Below are 21,040 nucleotides of genomic sequence, written 5' to 3'. Positions count from 1 at the left end.
TTGCACAGAAATATGTGAGGCTCTCTCTCTCTCTCTCTGGTTTAGGCTCATACTTCTCTTCTACACACACACTCTGCCTCAGCAGGCTATACGGCTATGAACACAGAACAGCCACTCAACCGCTCAACCTATAAGGAGGCCACTAAAGGCAAAAAGAAACTGGCAAATTGCCAACAGGAATAAATTGTGATGGCAGTGCGCCAAGAAAGCAAGTTAATAAGCTAAAAGGCGGAAGAGGTTTTAAAAAAAATAAAATAAAATAAAAGAAGGGCAATCAATCTGTTTGCAAAAGCTGCTAAAGCAATCGCTTTATAAGCAAATCTAAGAAGCTTCCAACACACCATGGAACTATGTAGATGAAGAGCAAGTAGCCTTTACTTGGCTGCAATTACTCGTTTTTATACTTTGGAGCATCTGAGAGCAATTCTGCGGGCTTTTTTCTTTAATGCAATGATAGCACGGTTCGTTGCTGAGTGGGATTCGGATGCCTTTCCCCAAGGTTGCAATTCTGTTGCTGAGGGGGTGGGGAGACCCTGCATTTTCACAGCACTGCAACTATAGGATCTTCGATGCTGGGGAAAGCACAACCTCTCCCTCCCACCCAGCACCACCTCCTCTTAGCAGGGCTTCATCAACACAGTGGACAAAGCCCCCGTCCCTTCCCCAAAATGCAGCCCCAGCAGCCATCAGGTCACCCTCCCAGCTCCCACTCAGTCCTGCCATTTCAATAACCATTTCCATCTTCTCCATGTTGTTCTTTGGAGATTACAGTGGTACCTCGGGTTAAGTACTTAATTCGTTCCAGAGGTCCGTTCTTAACCTGAAAGTGTTCTTAACCTGAAGCACCACTTTAGCTCATGGGGCCTCCTGCTGTTGCTGTGCTGCCGGAGCACGATTTCTGTTCTCATCCTGAAGCAAAATTCTTAACCTGAAGCACTATTTCTGGGTTAGCGGCGTCTGTAACCTGAAGCGTATGTAACCCGAGGTACCACTGTATACTGAAGCGTTAGAAGCTGTATCTAGACCTATTGACATTTTTTTAAAAAGCTTGAGCAGGAGCGAAGCTATCTTTTGCAGGAACCCCCCCAATGATTTTATTAGATAAGGGATACTGTGACTGTCTCTCGTGGACTGGTTGAACGAAGAGGAAGGGGGTGGAGACGCTCCTTCAGGTATTCTGGACCAAGGCCGTTTAGGGCTTTAAAGGTCAGCACCAACACTTTGAACTGTGCTCAGAAACGTACTGGGAGCCAATGAAGATCTTTCAGGACTGGTGTTATATGGTCTTGGTGGCCACCCCCAGTCACCAGTCTGGCTTCCGCATTCTGGATTAGTTGTAGTTTCCAGGTCGCCTTCAAAGGTAGCCCCATGGAGAGCACATTGCAGTAGTCCAAGCATGGAGGAGAGATTGATGGCACTTAGGTGCAGTCTTAAAGGGACGTGGGTGGCACTGTGGGTTAAACCACAGAGCCTAGGACTTGCCGATCAGAAGGTCGGCAGTTCGAATCCCCGCAACGGGGTGAGCTCCCGTTACTCGGTCCCTGCTCCTGCCAACCTAGCAGTTCGAAAGCACGTCAAAGTGCAAGTAGATAAATAGGTACCGCTCTGGCGGTAAGGTAAACGGCGTTTCTGTGCGCTGCTCTGATTCGCCAGAAGCTGCTTAGTCATGCTGGCCACATGACCCGGAAGCTCCCTTGGCCAATAAAGCGAGATGAGAGCCGCAACCCCAGAGTCGGCCACGACTGGACTTAATGGTCAGGGGTCCCTTTACCTTTACCTTAGGCACAGTCTCAGATTGCTTAGGAAAAAACCCTGGAGAGAACAGGACTTAGGCAGCTATGGGGAGGTGGGACAAGTGATCCATGGGGCAAGACCTACCAGAGATGAGTTGCTGTGCTCATTACGCCTGACACTCTGGTGCAAATTGCATTTTTGCTAATAAGGAGTTAATACCAACTTGCACAGTATGATTTACTGCTGACACACTCCTGTCATGCTTAGGAAGGGGTACTGGAACATCTGGAAGATCTGCTGGATGATGGGTTTGCTCTGATGATTGAAATATTAAGTAAATAGTAGCACGAGCATTTTAGTTGAGGTCAAATTAAGAGGGGGGATCAGTAAAGCAACTTGTGCATGAATTTATTTAAAGATTAAAGAACGTAACTCAATGCCCCTGTTGCTATGGCAACATGTAAGCTGTAGGAAAGAGAAGAATAAGGGCAATTTCCCCTAGAGAAAAGCATCATAAGGATATGATTTCAACGAGAAAGTCTTCCTACCATACCAAAGTACCATGCCCTGCAACAGTTAAAGCTCTCTAGACGTTAATGCAAAAGAAAACGGCAAATTAGCAGGCCCAAAGCTAGAACGAGGGCTGACAGCCAATGAAGAAATATCTCAAGTCGATTAATCATACAAGCTAATTGATGAATTGCTTAATCAATCAGTTAAATTGGCATGGGCGTGCAAGTGAATAAAATAATAGTTAAATGAAAAATAAAGTAGTCTATTTTAGTTGATGCAAGCAAATGAAACAGCAGGAAGCATCTTAAAAGAGAAGGAGAGACTGAGAGGAAGAGGAAGAGAAAGACATTTTCTAACGAAGGATGAACAGAGTTCTTCCATTCCATTATGCTAATATTAAAGGTAAAGGTACCCCTGCCCATACGGGCCAGTCTTGACAGACTCTGGGGTTGTGCGCCCATCTCACTCAAGAGGCCAGGGGCCAGCGCTGTCCGGAGACACTTCCGGGTCACGTGGCCAGCGTGACAAGCTGCATCTGGCGAGCCAGAGCCACACACGGAAACGCTGTTTACCTTCCCGCTAGTAAGTGGTCCCTATTTATCTACTTGCACCCGGGGGTGCTTTCGAACTGCTAGGTTGGCAGGCGCTGGGACCGAGCAACGGGAGCGCACCCCGCCGCGGGGATTCGAACCGCTGACCTTTCGATCGGCAAGTCCTAGGCGCTGAGGCTTTAACCCACAGCGCCACCCGCGTCCCACACATGCTAATATTAGGGATGCCTATTTGGACTGGTGAGGGAGCTAAAAAAAAAAAAAGCATTCTTATAGGGAAAACAACTTCACTGAAATATATATTAGGCAACATTACATACGAAAAAGTGTATTTCAGATAAATTTGCTTTGAAATGCTGCTGAATTTTCATGAAGTCCTGGGGGGGGGAATTGAAAATTGAAAAAAAATATTGAAAACTGATGTGAAAAACAAGAAGAAAGAGAAGCAGAGAAACTAAAATTAATATATTAATATATGCTAATATTAGGGATGCCTATTTGGACTGGTGAGGGAGCTAAAAAAACTGAACTCCTCTGCTGGAAAAGGGAGGATCTGAATTTTCAGATTTCACTCTATTTTATGCCTCTGCAGCAGGCCCTCCCTGACAGCTCTCCCAGAGAATATGTTAATTTTGGTTTCTCTACTTCTCATTCTTCTACTTTTTCACATCAGTTTTCATTTTTTTTCAATTTTCAATTCCCCCCTCCCAAAGACTTCATGAAAATTCAGCAGCATTTCAAAGCAAATTTATCTGAAATACACTTTTTCGTATGTAATGTTGCCTAATATATATATTTTGGTTAAGTTGTTTTCCCTAAAAGAATGATTTTTTAATACATTATTTTTACGAATATATGAATTTATAGGCATACTTTGCACTAGTATTTGCATTTCTGTACAGAACTTCCTTGCAAAATTCAGAGAAGTATGAATTCAGAGACTTTTGAAGGATAACAGTGCTTTGGTTTGCACATTGGTTCAGAAAGTACATATGACATAAGTTTGCTTTGCACATGACCGGTTTTGCACAAAGCAGCTATGTGCTACACATAATAATTAAATAATAGTAATTTTATTATCTATACCCTGCCTATCTGGCTGGGTTTCCCCAGCCATGTAAAGAACTGTCCACAAAAAGATTCACAATACACTTTATTGTGTGATTTCATGTTGGATCCCCACCCCCACCCTTTTTCAGATTACCTGTGAACCAGAAAATCTAGATTCAATGGCAAAAATGGTTGAGGAGGACGCCATGTGGGCTCTAGGAAAAGCATGCCGCTGCAAGTAGCACCAAATACACACTGAATTGCCGTGTGGAGGGAACCTACTGCCAAAATGAGGTGAAAATGTTCAAGACATTCCTCCCGGGAGGTGACAAGGCAGAGCGAATCATGCGTGGTTCATGCCTGCCTGCCACCCACATTTTCAAAGAATTGCAAGGACCACCATGTCCATGTCTGGGAGCCCCAGAAAGATGCTCAATGCCACAGGGAACCAGGCAGAGGGCCTTCTCGGTAGTGGCGCCCACCCTGTGGAACGCCCTCCCATCAGATGTCAAAGAGATAAACAACTACCTGACATTTAGCAGACATCTGAAGGCAGCCCTGTTCAGGGAAGTTTTTAATGTGTGATATTTTAATGTATTTTTAATCTTTGTTGGAAGCCGCCCAGAGTGGCTGGGGAAACCCAGCCAGATGAGCGGGGTACAAATAATAAATTACTATTACTATTACAAGGGTCTGTCTACTACTACAAGGGCCTTCTCGGTAGTGGCGCCCGCCCTGTGGAATGCCCTCCCTTCAGATATGAAGGAAATAAGCAGCTATCCTATCTTTAAAAGACATCTGAAGGCAGCCCTTTTTAGGGAAGTTTTTAATATTTAATGCTGTATTGTTTTTAACACTCGATTGGGAGCCGCCCAGAGTGGCTGGGGAAACTCAGCCAGATGGACAGGGTATAAATAAATTATTATTATTATTATTAGGCCACCCATTTCTACCTTCTAGTACAGCTGTGGGGTGGCCAAGTTAGAAAAAGATGCGGCCTGCATGAGCATGCAACGCCCTTATAAAGTTGAAGAAGGAAGACATTAATCGTGACAGCCAGCTTCTGCGCTTAATGACAAACCAGGGGAATGGAAAGGACAGGAGTAAAGGAAGAAAACAACCGGGTCTGTTTGCTCTGTGCAAATCCTGTAAATCCAACCCCAGAGGCATCTGGATTCTGGACACATCAGTGCTAATCTGGAAGGGAAGCTATTAAGCTGAAGTCCAGGATTCAGCTGGGAAATTCAGAGGGGGAGAATTTTGGAAGCATGGCTGCTTTTGAGATACCACAGGGGGCTGGCACTAACTTCTTGTATTTAACACAATTTGCTGGTCAGTTAATGGGGAGGGGATAGTTAATTGAACAAATAATTACATTCTGATGTTTAATCTAATGGATGAATTAACTAAATGTGGCAGTCGTAGTTAAAACCTGGCCCTTGGGCGAGAACTGAGCAGTAAGAGCTTTCCTTTACCTGTTCATGGTGGAAGAAAGACTGCCATCTCTGGATGAAAAAGAGAACATTATACTACTTAGTCTGGCGGGTGGTCAATATTTCTCCTCCAAGTTTTTAATTCCCAGTGGGACTTTAGGATTCTCTCTCGTTTTGCAAGCGAAAAAACTGTAGCACATGGACTGAACGAAAAGCCTGTATTAATCAGCCAGTTAAAACAGATTCAGCAACAAGCCAACAGTTGCTCCCAAGGAGGAGCAGAGGAGCAGATGGGGAGTTGAGCTCCATCTTGCACAGTAGCTACTCTCAAACACCCGAGCCCTGGTGGGAAGTGTGAACTATTTGAGTTGATGAAATCTGCTCCCATCTGCTTGTGAGGAATTAGAGTGTTAGAACGACAGAGGACGCTCCCCACCCCTGGACGGAACAAATCTGCAGAGTCCTTACTCACCTCTGGGCTAGGGTGTTACACGGAGACCCCTTCCTCTTCTGGGAATCTGGGTTTGCCGGGTCTGTTGAACTGTTCCCGAGGCCACTCATGTTGAGTCAGTTCACACCTGAGGAGCAAACAAGGAACAAGGCTCAGGGACAAAGCAGAGTAAAATGGGTAAAATCAAGACATTGCGTGGTTGGCCCAGAGCAGATTCAGGCTCAGGTGATCCAGCAGAGGAGATGTGAGGCAGATGCTTTCTAGTAGCTTCCTCTCGCTTTCAACAGCCACGTGACACCATGGCCCAACCTTCAACCAGCTTTTATGCAAAAAGCTTGCCACATAATATTATGTCTTCTCAGCTTTGCTAACCTTTAGCAGGACTTTCTGAAAAGTGGTTAGTCCCGTGTTGTGACACACAGATGCACCAAGGCTAGCCACACAAGCAGTAGATTCATCTTCACCTTGCTAACCTCTTCCCATATGCCACCATCTGCTTTGGAGTTTTAGAGAAGCCCCCTGAATAATTTTCTTGGGGGGTTGCTTGGGGAAACAAGAGGGAGGAAGCCTCTCTCCTTCATTGTTGAATATTGCAACTCTGATAAAGTTAGCACTTAGCGAAGGTGCTGCAGGATGGAATGCACCCGTTCAGGTTTTTCACCTGGGATGACGGTTTTCTGGACAATTTTGAATCCTATGCAAATTAGAGGATTTTCAGTTTGCACTGGAAACTTTTCTGATGCCCTAGAACAGGGGTGGGGAAATCTCTGGTCTTCAGGTGCTGTTGGACTCCCACCTCCCATCAGTCCCTGTCAGGATGGATAGTGCTCAGTTGGTCCAAGAACATCTGGTGGGCCACAGGCTCCCCCTTCCTGCCCTATACGTAAAGGTCTAGGGACCTCTGACCATTAGGTCCAGTCGTGATCGACTCTGGGGTTGCGGCGCTCATCTCGCTTTACTGGCCAAGGGAGCCGGCGTACAGCTTCAGGGTCATGTGGCCAGCATGACTAAGCCACTTCTGCTGAACCAGAGCACCGCACGGAAACGCCATTGACCTTCCCGCCAGAGCGGTACCTATTTATCTACTTGAACTGGCGTGCTTTCGAACTGCTAGGTTGGCAGGAGCTGGGACTGAGCAACGGGAGCTCACCCCGTCACGGGGATTTGAACCGCCGACCTTCTGATCAGCAAGTCCTAGGCTCTGTGGTTTAACCCACAGCGCCACCTGTGTCCCTCCTGCCCTATAGAGCAACTTAATATAACATGCTTGTTTTAAACAAAACTGAAAACTTTGAAGCTGCCACGCTTGCCTAATATTGTGTACGCAGTTGGCATCTATTTACTGCAGTGGCGGAATGTGTCTCCACGCCGCCTGGGGCAGGGCGAGGGGAGGAGAATAAACCAGCCCCACCCACCCCGCCGCTGGAATCAAAGGGCACACAGCTGCTGAATCCCCACACTGGGGAGGGCGATGCTGGCATGGGAAGAAAACAACAATCACGCACTGTGCCACCTGCCCACACAGTGGGGAGCCTGGCCAGCCAACGCAGAACTTGGCGGGCACAAAGCTGGCACCCGCACGCTGGTACCCGCAATGTGGCGTGGCCTGGTGCTCCCCTCCCAGCATTGGTTGGGAGGAACCAACACCGGGAGAGGCGTGCCAGGCTGTGGCAGACACCCGCTTCGTGCCCCCTCAAAACTCTGCACACGGGACCACAGCCCTTCTGATTCACTGTCACCAATGAACTTATCAAACAGAACGTTTTCCTTGGAGAAATAAGCACTGGAAAAATTCCCATCACGTGTCACTGGGCAATACCCAATGCACTGCTTTCACTAGGACATAGTTTCCCAAACTTGGGTCATCATCTGTTTTTAGACTACAATTTCCATCATCCCTAGCTAGCAGGACCAGTGGTGGGGATGATAGGAATTGTAGTCCAAAAACAGCTGGAGAGACAATGTAATGGTTCTAGGGGTTGCTCGTGCGTAAGTTGCTGCCACTCCTGGCTAGGTTACCTGGTTGAACCCTCTCTGTCTGGACAGCCTCAAGTTTCGTGGCTGTCTCAGTCGCTGGCAGAATCCGTCAGTGGGCGTTTCTTGAACCTTTTCCAGCATAAAAGCTGTTTGACGGTCAAGTCTCCTCCTACTCTCCCTGCGCGGAAGTCTCCTGCGCAGGGAGGGTGTGGGCAGCGGAGTACCCGTACTCTCTCCGCTGGTCTCCGGTGAGGAGTCCTGGAGCCTCCCCTCCGATTCCCCCATCTGCCCCCCTTCTCCACTGGTGTTACGCTGATTTTCTTCCCCCGTAGATGGACTACCTCTCTCCCTACTAGGACCCTCTCCGGCATCACTCTGGAGCCTTCCCTCCGCCTCTAGCTCCGATGGCAGTTCCCTGACAGACAAGTCTGGGAAACCCTGCACTAGAACAATGACTTTGGACAGCAAAACAGTTTCTTAGCCGCGGTGCCTAGTTATAGAATGTCTTCCCCTTTTGCCAGGCAAAAACATTCTTTACTGCTCAGGTGTTTCTAATGTTACATGCTCTTTTAATGCTTTTCTCTATTATATTATTACTGTACTTGTATTGTGGCACAAATGATTGTACACCACACTGAAATCCCAAATAGAATGAAAGGCAGTATGGAAACAGTTTGGGGCCACCTACTTCCCGTTGTCTAAACGTATCTGGTTGGCTGCTATGGGAAATAAGATGCTGGGTTAGGTGGACCTTTGCTCTGATCCAGCAATGCTCCTCTGATGTTTGAAGGAGAGAGGAGCATCAAGAGCCGTCAACCTCCCCACTCCGCTCCTCAGCCAACCAAACAAAAGCATTTAATCCAGATCTCTGTGTGGTACTTGCAGGAAAGAGGTACAAGAACAAGCAAAGGAAGAAGTGCTATAGATCAAACGGTCTTAGATCACCAGCAAGTGAGCTAGGCAAAGAGAGATGGAAAAGGAACTCCTCAAATAGAAAGCTAGAACCTTAGCAAAGTACATTCACTAATAGCCCCTAAGGAAGCTTTTTTAGGACAAAATTCCACCCTGTGTCCGCCCTAGGTCTCTAGTTACAGCCGTCCTTAAATGAATATTTTAAAGGTCAGTTCCTTTAAGGAATAAAAGTGTGGCACCCTTGGGATGCCATTTCCTCATTAACACTTGCTTGTAATTTTCAGAGGAAGATGAAGCAGACACCTTGCCAGGAAGACGGTTGTGAGGCTAAGACTGCAGTCCTAAGGAGTACACCTCACGGAACGCAATGGGGTTTACTTTTGAGTAAACATGCACAAATCCCTAATCCTAGAAGTGTTTAACTTGGAAGTCAGTCCCAATGATTTCATTGGAAGGAGGTTTCTGCTTGTTTCTAAAAAGTTAACAGAGCCACTTGTCCTAAGATGGATTTGTCAGTCTGAAAAGGACTGGGCCAAATGTTGTCATTTTCAATCACCTAGAGTCGTTTTGAAACGATTCTTTGCGTGTAGTTTGCTAACATACAAATCATTTTTATCAAGATGAAGGTGTTTGTTCAAAGCCAGAAATCTTTTTAGTAGTATTATCACCCCCAATAGATAATTCCCACCTGTGCAAGCTTTGGAAACCTTGGGTCACCTGTCCTGATTTAAAAGGGAGAGAATAACCATAAAAATGAGAAAACTGCTGTTCAAGAACCAGCAGCTGAGCCGATGACCACTGATATAATTTTATTTCTCTTCTGTGGCGTACTTGGAGACTAAAACGATGCCAAAACAAACGTAATGGGGAGGAGGGGGAACAGACTTGGCCTTTTCAAAGCCAGGGACTGCAAAACTCATCTGCTCCAGGTACAAGAGCTATGCATTCATTACAGGCTTGATTTGAGTTTGTTTTTCAACCATTTCCTCCAGGGCTCTCCAATTTGCTTAAACCACTCTTTATTTATAGCCAGCTTTGGCTCTGCTTCAAAAAAAATTAAATTCACACCAGAAATTATTATGCCAATATGAAAACTCTTGGCCAGCTCGCACTAGCCAGGAAACCATTCACAAAAGACTGGAAATGCTGTTAATGAAAGCTAGGCGCTTTGTTCAAAGGGAATGTTTTCCAGGATCAGGGCCACAAACTAGATATATATACCCTCCCACCCCCTCAAATCCCATTCAGGGAGAAGATAAGAAAGAAGATGGTGACCTTGGCAAAATTGTCTGTATGTCCAATAAAGCAAAAGACAGAACTGCAGGCTTAGCTGAAATATTTGGCTCCATCCAGACTCGAGATGTAATATGTTCAGGGCTTCTTTTTAATTGTAAATCCAGTTTATTTTGCAACGGACCTTGCCAAGGCTGACAAGCCAAAAACAATTTAAACTACCCTAAAAATAGCTTTGATGGTGTAGTTGGAAAAATGATTCGACCCCTAGAGCTCCAAATATGTCTCCCAGCTCTAAAGGTGATACTTGCTCCATGCGGCAGTGGGGAGAGAGCGGTAATCTGCAGTTGTGCACACAGACCATCCCTTTGCTCCACATCCTCTGCCCTCTTCTCAGTTACCAGAAGACGGATTCCTGAGATGTGGGATTGTGCACATTCTATTCTGCTTGCTCATAGGAAATGGCACAATAAGTGGGAGTCCCAAACCATGCATGCTGTTTGGGGGCTGGGAGGTGGGACCTGAACGGCCACTGATGAAGCAAGTGGGGTTGCAGCATTGAAACTAAATAAAGAAATCCTGAACTGAGATACTGCCTGGAGCAGTTATGTACTTGCGGCAAACCAAGAGCTGGAACAGTCTAGTAACAGAATTCAGAAATGGCAGAGGAGTGGACAGATTGAGCACACTGATGTAGTAGGCCTGGGATGATGATGATGATGATAATTAATAATAATTACTACTATTATTATTATTATTACTATTATTATTAGAATTGCCATCATTCTGCCCGGATACCGAGGTCCAGTGCTGAGGGCCTTCTGGCGGTTCCCTCGTTACAGGGAACCAGGCAGAGGGCCTTCTTGGTAGTGGCACCTGCCCTGTGGAATACCCTTCCACCAGATGTCAAAGAGAAAAACAACTACTAGACTTTTAGAAGACATCTGAATGCAGCCCTGTTTAGGGAAGCTTTTAATGTCTAATAGAATATTTTATTTTAATATTTTGTTGGAAGCAGCCCAGATGGGCAGGGTATAAAAAATAAATTATTATTATTATTATTATTATTATTATTATTATTATTATTATTATTATTATTAAAGCCCTACCCATCTGGCTGGATTTTCCTAGGAGAGAGGGGAACAGACCAGAATGACCTAGCTAAGAAAGCTTTCTTTCCAGCTCTTCCGATTTGTTTCCCTCTATACGCAGAGTCTCTCAGGAGCCGAGTAAGAAGGGAATGATTGAGACACATCAGCAAGAAGAGGAATCCTCTTCTGGATAAGCTGCTCCAGCCCATTCTGCTGAAACCACCTCCATTCTGGCACAGGGAGAAGCAGTCGCTGAAGCCTGCAAGGTGTTACTATTGAAAAGGATGGTCTATGCACCTGATTTACCTGAAGTTACTGTGGACCGATTTCCATTCTGAAGGAAATCAGCCCTGAGTGCTCACTGGAAGGACAGATCCTGAAGCTGAGGCTCCAACACTTTGGCTACCTCATGAGAAGAGAAGACTCCCTGGAAAAGACCCTGATGTTGGGAAAGATGGAGGGCACAAGGAGAAGGGGACGACAGAGTACGAGATGGTTGGACAGTGTTCTCGAAGCTGCGAACATGAGTTTGTCCAAATTGCGGGAGGCAGTGGAGGACAGGAGTGTGTGGTGTGCTCTGGTCCAGGGGGTCACGAAGAGTTGGACATGACTAAACAACAACAACAACCGTGGACTCCAGAACTGACCCCTATGACCCTCTGCCAACTCCTGGGATCCTTGAAACTGAAGCTTACCTCCAAACCTATAGCCTGAGGGATACATCCTGGGTTAGTTCCAGAAGCAAATCCACAGGTAATTAGAAGCCAGATTAGGGAGCTGCAGCTAAAGCAAGCATCAGATGCTAGAACAAATATTTCCTGGGCAGCTTTTATTTATTGTTCTGGTTTCTGTCAATCAGATGCCTCCCCTCTAAGCAAACATAAACCGTTCTCAATTAGAGATGATTAAGAGCCATCCAAAAGGACTCGTTTAAATCTATATCTATCCTCTTTCAAAGACCCTATTAGTCGCTTAGCTCCATACTTGGAACGTCAAGTGTCTCTTCTACTTTTGCAGATTCCAAAATACTGAAACCACCTGTTGGCGCAGCAAGGCAACGCATGAATCATTAAGTAAACCACTCCACTGAGCCAGAAAGGGCTGGGCCCCGACTTGATTTTGTAAGTGGAATTTTCTGTTTTTGACCTCCCATTAAGAGGAAACGGTCAACAGTCCACGTCAAGCCAGCCACATCAAGAACGGCCAAGGAAAACAAGCACACTCCGCTGCCTGGGGGCGTCGTCAGGAAAGGGCAAGATTTCAGAGACCCATCTGTTACTGGACGGGCTGCCATGCCAAATTCTGCTTGTGTTCTCTTCTCACCTGTTCCACGCAACCCATTCCAGCAACTGTGCAATGCAGGCTTCCTTCCACAGAACTGGAGGCTGAACCTTGACTGGCAGTTCCCAAGGCTCTACCTTATTGTGCCCCAAATGCTAACAGCTGGCTCCGGATTAGAATCAAAAACAACTTCCCACAATCCTCTAGGCACAGTTGCTCTTATCTTCCCCCGGGCTAAGCTTGATGGAGAGGCTGACAGATGGAGCTACTGGCACTGCTGCCAGACAGTATGTGGGGTGTACAGTCAGCAGAATCCCTTTCAAGGATCCGAAGAAGCACCGACCCAGAACCAAAGGATAAAGCTTCCATCAAGGGGCATTCGCATGGAAGCTTCCCACATTAGTGGAGCCATGAAGATGTTGATTCGCCAACTTCCAAATGTTTTCTTAAAGCCTGCCTGCACATACCTGTGCTTCAATGGCAGGTTGAGCCATGCCACACATGCAAACAGGCTCCAGGAAGCTCAGGCTGAATGTGCAAGTACCTAACCGCAAGTTCTCAGCTTGGCGCTCAGGAAGAAATTCTTGCAAAAGGAGACAGGACACCAAGCGAGAGACCCCAACTCTGGAGCACAAACAGCGACCCAGCGCAGATGAAGCACGCCTTGCACTGAAAAGCACATTGATCAGATCCACACAATGCACTCCAAGCAGATGTGCCGTCCAAAGGGCATTTCACATGTTATGGATTGAGGGTATACATAACACGGACATTCTGAAGCTGGTACAGTGGTGCCCCGCAAGACGAAAAATTCGCTAGACGAAAGGGTTTTCCGTTTTTTTAGTCGTTCCGCAAGACGAATTTCCCAAGTTCTTGCGAGTTTGTTTCCTTTTTCTTAAAGCCGCTAAGCCGTTAATAGCCGCTAAGCCGTTAATAGCCGCTAAGCCGTTAATAGCCGCTAAGCCGTTAATAGCCGCTAAGCCGTTAATAGCCGCTAAGCCGCTAATAGCCGTGCTTCGCAAGACGAAAAAACCACAAGACGAAGAGACTCGCGGATCGGATTAATTTCGTCTTGCGAGGCACCACTGTATCTATCACCAGGCAGTGGTTGGAACTACCATCCAACTACGACAGAGCTGGAAAAGCTCATCCTCCGGTCAAGTCCTTTGGAATCGCCTCCGACGATGATTAATGACCTGAGCCTCTGATAAGGCTCCAGACACGTTCCCTCATTACACAGGGTATCCAGCAGCAGGGAAGGACGAGAAAATATGAGCTACATTGCACAGAGTTTCATTTCTAGTTACGCAGACAGAAAAGAAATATACACGCTCTCTCTGTGAAAGCAGAGAGCAACTGGAAAACAAAGGAACGGGAAACCAGTAACATCACATCCGTCTCCTGTCTTCCGTGAGACTTCCAATAGCCTGGAATCTCTGAAATGCAAAACAAAGTCTTGTGACTCCAAGCACTGCACAGTGGCAACACACAGAAATCGTAACAGGTGGAGCAGCTTACTTGGACCATAGATCTTGCAGCAGCGTTAAAAGGCAGCAAAATGCCTGTTCAGTTATTACTATGTTTAACTACCATTGGGAAGGAGATGTCATTTAGATTTTCTACTTCAGCTACCAAAATGTCTCCAGCCACCAGCTCCCTTCTCCAGCAACTGAAGATCCAGAATCTACCTCATGCCTTTTTTATTTGCAGTGCTCTATAGAAAGGGTAAGAACCCCTTTTTTTCAGTCTGGGGGCCACTAGATGGCCAGGGGCAGAAGTGAAAGTGGGCAGAGCAAAGAGTGTGAATTTTATCTTTGTACAGTAGGCTACTTCCTGAAAATACTCACACACTTCTCTCCATCCTCCATCCAGGAAACAAGAAGCATAAGGAGTTCAAGGATGTATTCCAGTCTGGCAAAAATGCTTAAGGGTGCATTCAAGGAGGGTGTGTGGCCTGGGGAGAGTCTTGAGGGCCAAAGAGAGAGGCTTGGAGGGCCACATTTGGCTCTCCATCCTTGCTTTACAGTTTAAAAGGGTGGGGAACTTTTGGCCCACAGGCCATTTTGGTCAAAGGACACCCACCTGACATCACAGGATTATCAGGCACCAAGATCTTTTATCTCCCATCTGAGCACCAAGTTCTAAGATAAGAGATTTACCCCAGTGCTAAAATTGGAGATAAGCTTCTGCCTCCTCCTTTGACAATAAAGTTTACACAGAAAGCTGCCTGTAGAAATGACGCCAGGATACAACCCAAGACTGGAGCCTTCCTTTAAAGAAATTATCTAAGCAGTAGGCAAGAAAAGAAACTTCACCATTACATACTGATAGCAAACTAAGGAGCAGAAAGATAAAAACTAACATTGGGCTTCACTCAAACTAATAGTAGTTTTGCTATTGGCCACCATAGAGGCAAACCGTTTGCCCTTGGCCAGATTTTTATGAAGGACAGGTGATGGCTGCATGTTGACAGCCACCAGCACAAGATAAAGGGGTCCCAAAGGCATGTATGGTCCTACGGCTGCTACCTATGAACAGCAACTAGCTCTCACCACTCGGTTCTCCAGAAGATCCCATGAACGCCTCTTAAACGTTCACATCCATGTGGAGTCCCTGCGCCCCGCCCTCCACTGCTAAAGTGATCCCTACCATGAGCTGTGCTCTGCACAGATGTTCTTGAGATGCTGCGAGTACCTGGTTCCAAAACTGGCCCTAGATCAAGAAGACCACAACTGACGCTCAAGGGCAAACAACAGGTGTGGGAAGATGGAAGCCTGAACCAAGTAGTCCAATAAACTGCTCCAATATAATAATAATAATAATAATAATAATAATAATAATAATAATAATAATAATAATAATTTATACCCCGCCCATCTGGCTGGTATTCCCCAGCCACTCTGGGCGGCTTCCAACAAAATATTAAAATAGAATAATCCATCAAACATCAAAAGCTTCCCTAAACAGGGCTGCCTTCAGATGTCTTCTAAAAGTCTGGTAGTTGTTTTTCTCTTTGACATCTGGTGGGAGGGCGTTCCACAGGGAGGGCGCCACCACCGAGAAGGCCCTCTGCCTGGTTCCCTGTAACTTGGCTTCTCGAAGCGAGGGAACTGCCAGAAGGCCCTCAGCGCTGGACCTCCAATGCAAGTGCCCTATGTGCGGAGGCTTCCCATTCTTAGGGTGTGAAATGGGAAATGCCTTAAAAGCGGATTATCCTACAAATTCATTTAAATAGGTATGAAACAGCTATGACTCCTAGTTACTACATGAAGTCTCAAAGTTTAGAAGCAGAGTGTGCCCAATTACCAGATGCTGGGAGGTGTACAAGGGATGAGTAGCTCCTTCAACATCTTACTTATGTGGCATCCAGCTAACTATTACTGAAAACAGAATGCTAGGATAGTTGCGTAACAGTTCAGCAGTCATTAAATTACAGAAGCAACATAAAGATTATAAATGGGACCAAATGCATAAAGGGCTCAGAGTTCTCTTATCCACCCACAAATGTAGTCATGCATGGATTTGTGATATTTAGTTTTCCACACTTTGGGTCCCAAGGTGGCTGACAAAGAATGTTAAAAACAATAAAGAATAATATAAAGGCTGAGTACAACAAGAAGAAAAAACAAATAGCATTAAGAAGAAAAAATGCTATCCCCAAAACAAGACTCTGATTTGAATTCACCAGCAGAGAAACAGAAAGATTCCGAAATTACCACGTTTTTGCTCGTCGCTCAGCAGTGGCTGAGCTGGGTGGGCCCCCTTCAGGAGGGGGGTGCCACAGACAAAAAGGCCCTGTCCGTAATGCCTTTATTCACTTCTTAAGGCATGGAAACATGGGATAAGTCCTCGGGTGATGATCTGAATGTACAGGTAGGTACCTCTGATATATTTCCAAGGAATTCTACACTTACCAAAAAAAACTAGGGCCCCTCCAAACAATCAGAAGGAAGCCTTCTGCCTCCACAAGGTTTGAAAGGAACCACCATCCAGCTGGAACTCTCCACATGCATTTCTCAGCCCTGAAATGCTCAGGATTAATTACTAAGAACATGGTATGTCAACTCCAATGTTTCCTGCTAAAACACCCTGTCTTGTAGGCTCTCCTATCCTCTCCCCCAGAAGGTGACTGCTCTCTGGATGATTCCCGTATCTGACTCAACATATCAGAAATGATCACCGTTCTAAGTGATGACATTAAAAGCATCGGCCTGAAACAAAAAATGAGCCGAAGTGACTAATAAAATACTGTTGCTTGAGATGATAGCAAGATTAAAACAAAAACAAAAAAAAAAAAAAAAAAACAAACGCATTTCTAACAGCAATTAAAAACTTCAGCATTAACCACCATCATGTTCTGTCTGTACATGTTTATTTACATATCAGGAAGCTCCGTTTTAGAAGCCTGCGCTTCAACTGGTGGCCAGGCAAGTTGGCCAGGCAAAAAGGAGGGCAAACCGGGAGCGATGAAGCAAGGGGAGGCTGCTAGGATAAAGGTGCTCTCTCCCACAATGTTAGGGACAAGCTTCCTCAGCAACATCTATGGGTCACTGCAAAAAACTGCCCGGCTCATGGTGCCAGTTTGAGTTTCCATTCTTCCAGTATCTTCCAGTACCTTTAAAGCCCTATATGGCCTAGGACCCTCGTAGCTACAGGACCGCCTCTCCTGGTATGCCCCACGGAGGACCTTAAGGTCCGCAAATAATAACATCCTGGAGGTCCCAAGCCTCAAGGAGATTAGACTGACCTCGACCAGGGCCAAGGCCTTTTCAGCTGTGGCCCCGGCCTGGTGGAACACTCTGTCGCAAGAGACCAGGGCATCTTTCCGCAGGGCCTGCAAGATGGAGCTGTTCCGTCAGACCTTTGGTCGGGGTTCAGACTGACTCCCCCTCCCCTTTCATAAGAACTAGCATGAAAGCGGCCTCCCAATTTTTCTCACAGGCCCATATAAGTTCAGCACAAACAGTTGGGCCTGGTGAGCATTTAAGGTCCCCAACCCTAATCTGTGGGTTGCCATCTGATTGGATTTTATTCTGACTCTGATCCTGATTTTAGGATGTATTTTAACTAATTGCCTGATTTTATGTTAATGTGTTATACATTTGATGTTAGCCTCTCTGAGCCTGGTTTTGAGATAGATAGATATAAGAAAAGTTTTGAGCTGGTGTTGGAAGGCGGAAACAGAAGGTGCCTGCTGAATCTCCATGGGCAGAGCATTCCGCAGGACTGAGCCATTGACACTAAAGACTCCTGTTTCTTGATGCTGCCAACTCAGGGAAATTGGGTCAACATTAGCACACCCAGACATTATAACAACAGAATAAAGCTTCGCATTAACATTCTAGATTGCGAGTGGATGGCACGTCCAATATGAAAGGACAGCATGATCCAGCCGCTGTGACATTTACTGATCAAAAAAGGAACAGGACAAAAAAAAATGTTTGATTAGCCACCAAGTTCTACAAATGAGCAAAGTGACTGGCCTGGCAGCAGCCTTTGCATTCATTACTGCACAAGGGGATAATTTTGACAGAGCCCCATAAAGCCAGTTTGACTGACACAAGACAAATACCTAGATCTCCAAGGAAATATCAAGAGCTCCCGCTTCTTTTGACTCAGAATTGCATTATCTCAGCTTCAAGCCTGGAGATTCTGCCTTTCACCCAAATGTTTCTTAAACATCTAAAACTGCAGGAGACAAGAGTCAAAGGTCGCCTTCCACACTCGCACCTTTTGCATCATTTGCTCACTTTCTATGGAGAATCAGGACACCATTATCAAAACATTGCAGTCCACTGAATTCCAAATTGTTCTGTGGATTTTCAGATCTATTTGTAGCATTTCAGCACTGATGTTCTTAAGGGTTCCTGTACCTTTAATTGAAAGTATCCTGCTTGCAGAACTTTCTTCTTTATCCACTGGCTCCAAATTGTGTGTGTGTGTGTGTGTGTGTGTGTGTGTGTGTGATGTCCCCTCCCCCTCAGTTTTAATTACCTTTTTCTAGTTGTGATTAATTATTGGCTTCCTCTTTTTTAGAAAAAATAATAATAGCACTTTTCACTATAAAAATATAAAAATTAACCCCAATTTAAAAATAAATAATACAAGGCAACAAGCAATTAAGCTTTCTCTCCTACCTGGCAGAAACATCACTCTAAAAGGACCTTTGCTGAATGTAACTTACTAGTGAGTAAAGATTAAAGCAGGATCGTGAGCATGGAGGAGGGCACTCCTGGATAACATAGTGCTATATTAAGTGCTAGGTTGAGCCTCCATTTAATTTCACTTCCAGCTAATTGTGAAATGCAATGCCTCAGCAGTACTAAAGGCACCACTCTGGAAGCAAGCAAAGTGCTTCAAACTATTATAAACATCTTCTCTTCATGTTAGAAGAGCATCTGATTCCCTGTTACTCATTATGGAGTCATTGGAAATTCAAATCTACTTCTTTATAGCAGCTGTTTCCCTTCTGCATGCCAAATGGTTTCATTACTAGAGTTGTGCTTATGGAAATGACACACACACACACAAATTTATAACCAGGAAAGTGGCATTAAAAACACGCGTTTGTTGCTAACATTGAAACACTTCCCACCTGGCTGATCTTCCACTTGCAAAAGCCAATCTCCTTCATGTTTGCACAGTTGCAGATTCTTTTCCCACTGCAGACACAGCCTCTTTTGCAGACTGAACAGTTTGGTTCAATATCACCTCTCTCATTAGTTGGTCTGTGGCACTCAGCTGAACACAGCAACACTCCTTCCCAAAGTCAAGCATTCATTCTTTCCACAGCCAACCTCAGCACTGCTACAGCTGAGACACTAAGAACACCCGCTCATTCAGGGATGGCAGGCACACCTGGCTGATGACAACCTGGTTGCCACTGAAGAAGCCGGCGACTCAAGACCACAAAGAGCTTCGCTCTGTGGCCAGGATGCGCTCAAGACATTTTGGTGCCCAAAGGAGAAAATTCAAAGCTCATCCCCCTCCCCAATCACACTGCAAAAGTTCACCCCTCTAAACCCCACTGAAATAAATAGAAAGTGTGTATGCTGCTTGTGGCGAAGAATTTCCATATGAATTCTGCTCCACAGCTCAGAACTTCACGTTTATTACTACTCAGTAACCCTTGATGCCTGTTGTCTTTGTCCATGGAGTTTTCATCAAACCTCTCCATTCTGAAGGAAATCAGCCCTGAGTGCTCACTGGAAGGACAGATCCTGAAGCTGAGGCTCCAAGACTTTGGCCACCTCAGGAGAAGAGAAGACTCCCTGGAAAAGACCTTGATGTTGGGAAAGATGGAGGGCACAAGGAGAAGGGGACAACAGAGGACGAGATGGTTGGACAGTGTTCTCAAAGCTACCAGCATGGGTCTGACCAAACTGCGAGAGGCAGTGGAAGACAGGAGTGCCTGGCATGCTCTGGTCCAGGAGGTCACGAAGAGTTGGACACGACTAAATCACAACAACAACTCTTGGTGGCCCTTAAAACCTGCTTCATGTGACAATCATTTCACTTTCCTCTTGATAGGGCCATCTTGGGGCACTACAGTAGAAAAGCAGTTGGGTCCCCTTGCCAGTTTTGTTGGTTTTGGAACAGAAGAGACTGCAGGCGAGATCTGCCAAGGAGCAAAGTGGCAGAGAATGTCAACCTCCTTCACTTTTAAGGCTCATCTACACTTAGCTTTTGCCCCACTCCTTCCAGGCACTATTATGTGTCAGGGCATTCTGCTTACTTCTTTTCTCTCCTGTAGCTTTCCCCGTGAAAACCCACTCTTCAGCACTCCATCACAGCAAACATCAATTCAGGATTTCACAGGGAGAGCTGGAGTGGGGGTGCTTAGGCAGGGAGCTTTTAAGTGCAGACCATGCCTGGAAAGACCAGAGGGAAGGTAAGTGTGGGTTAGCCCTTAGCCAACTTCAGGAAACCACCATTTCGTTTGACTTCCTCGCTAGTGAACATTCTTAGTGCAAACGTGGTATTTTTGTCTTTAGGATCCAGAAAGGGGGGGGGGGACCCTGGGTAACACTGAAACGGGATATAACGCTTGCATTTCATCCCACAAAATAAAAATTGCAAACTGATGAGAAAACTGATAGAGGAGGGAGAAAGGTTGTTTTCTGCTGCTCCAGAGAAGCGGACACGGAGCAATGGATCCAAACTACAAGAAGGAAGATTCCACCTAAACATTAGAAAGAACTTCCTGACAGTGAGAGCTGTTCGACAGTGGAATTTGCTGCCAAGGAGTGTGGTGGAGTCTCCTTCTTTGGAGGTCTTTAAGCAGAGGCTTGACAACCATATGTCAGGAGTGCTCTGATGGTGTTTCCTGCTTGGCAGGGGGTTGGACTCGATGGCCCTTGTGGTCTATTCCAACTCTATGATTCTATGAAATTACGTGGAGAACTAAACCTAGAAATGGAAAAATGAAAACCTTAGAGAAACACTCAGGCTTCTCATTCTTCCAAATGAAAAGGAAGAGCATATCTGGCAAATAAAAGAACAAATAGTATGCTTAAATATAAATGTAAAGGTAAAGGACCCCTGACAGTTAAGTCCAGTCATGAACGACTCTGGGGTTGCAGCGCTCATCTCGCTTTATTGGCCAAGGGAACCGGCGTTTGTCCGCAGACAGTTTTTCCGGGTCATGTGGCCAGCATGACTAAACCGCTTCTGGCGAAACCAGAGCAGCGCACGGAAACGCCATTTACCTTCCCGCCGGAGCGGTACCTATTGATCTACTTCCACGTTGACATACTTTTGAACTGCTAGGTGGGCAGGAGCTGGGACCGAGCAACAGGAGCTCACCCTGTTACA

At 45.8% G+C, this 21,040-nt stretch overlaps 1 protein-coding gene across 4 annotated transcripts in view; it reads right to left on the bottom strand.

Moving 5' to 3' along the window:
• The window catches only part of NCOA1 (nuclear receptor coactivator 1), a 287,343-nt gene that overhangs the window by 99,775 nt on the left and 166,528 nt on the right, over window positions 1-21,040 (bottom strand). For all 4 annotated transcript variants that reach the window (XM_077925384.1, XM_028725219.2, XM_028725222.2 and 1 more), the window contains one exon: window positions 5,754-5,859. In XM_077925384.1, coding sequence (XP_077781510.1) covers window positions 5,754-5,842 — 89 coding nt within the window. In that variant the 5' untranslated portion in view covers window positions 5,843-5,859. The remainder of the gene's footprint in view (window positions 1-5,753; window positions 5,860-21,040) is intronic.

The sequence above is a fragment of the Podarcis muralis genome, chromosome 3 (genome assembly GCF_964188315.1).
Source record: "Podarcis muralis chromosome 3, rPodMur119.hap1.1, whole genome shotgun sequence".
Lineage (NCBI taxonomy): Eukaryota > Metazoa > Chordata > Lepidosauria > Squamata > Lacertidae > Podarcis > Podarcis muralis.
Note: the sequence above shows the minus strand (reverse complement) of the source record. Positions and strands in the feature narration are given on the sequence as shown.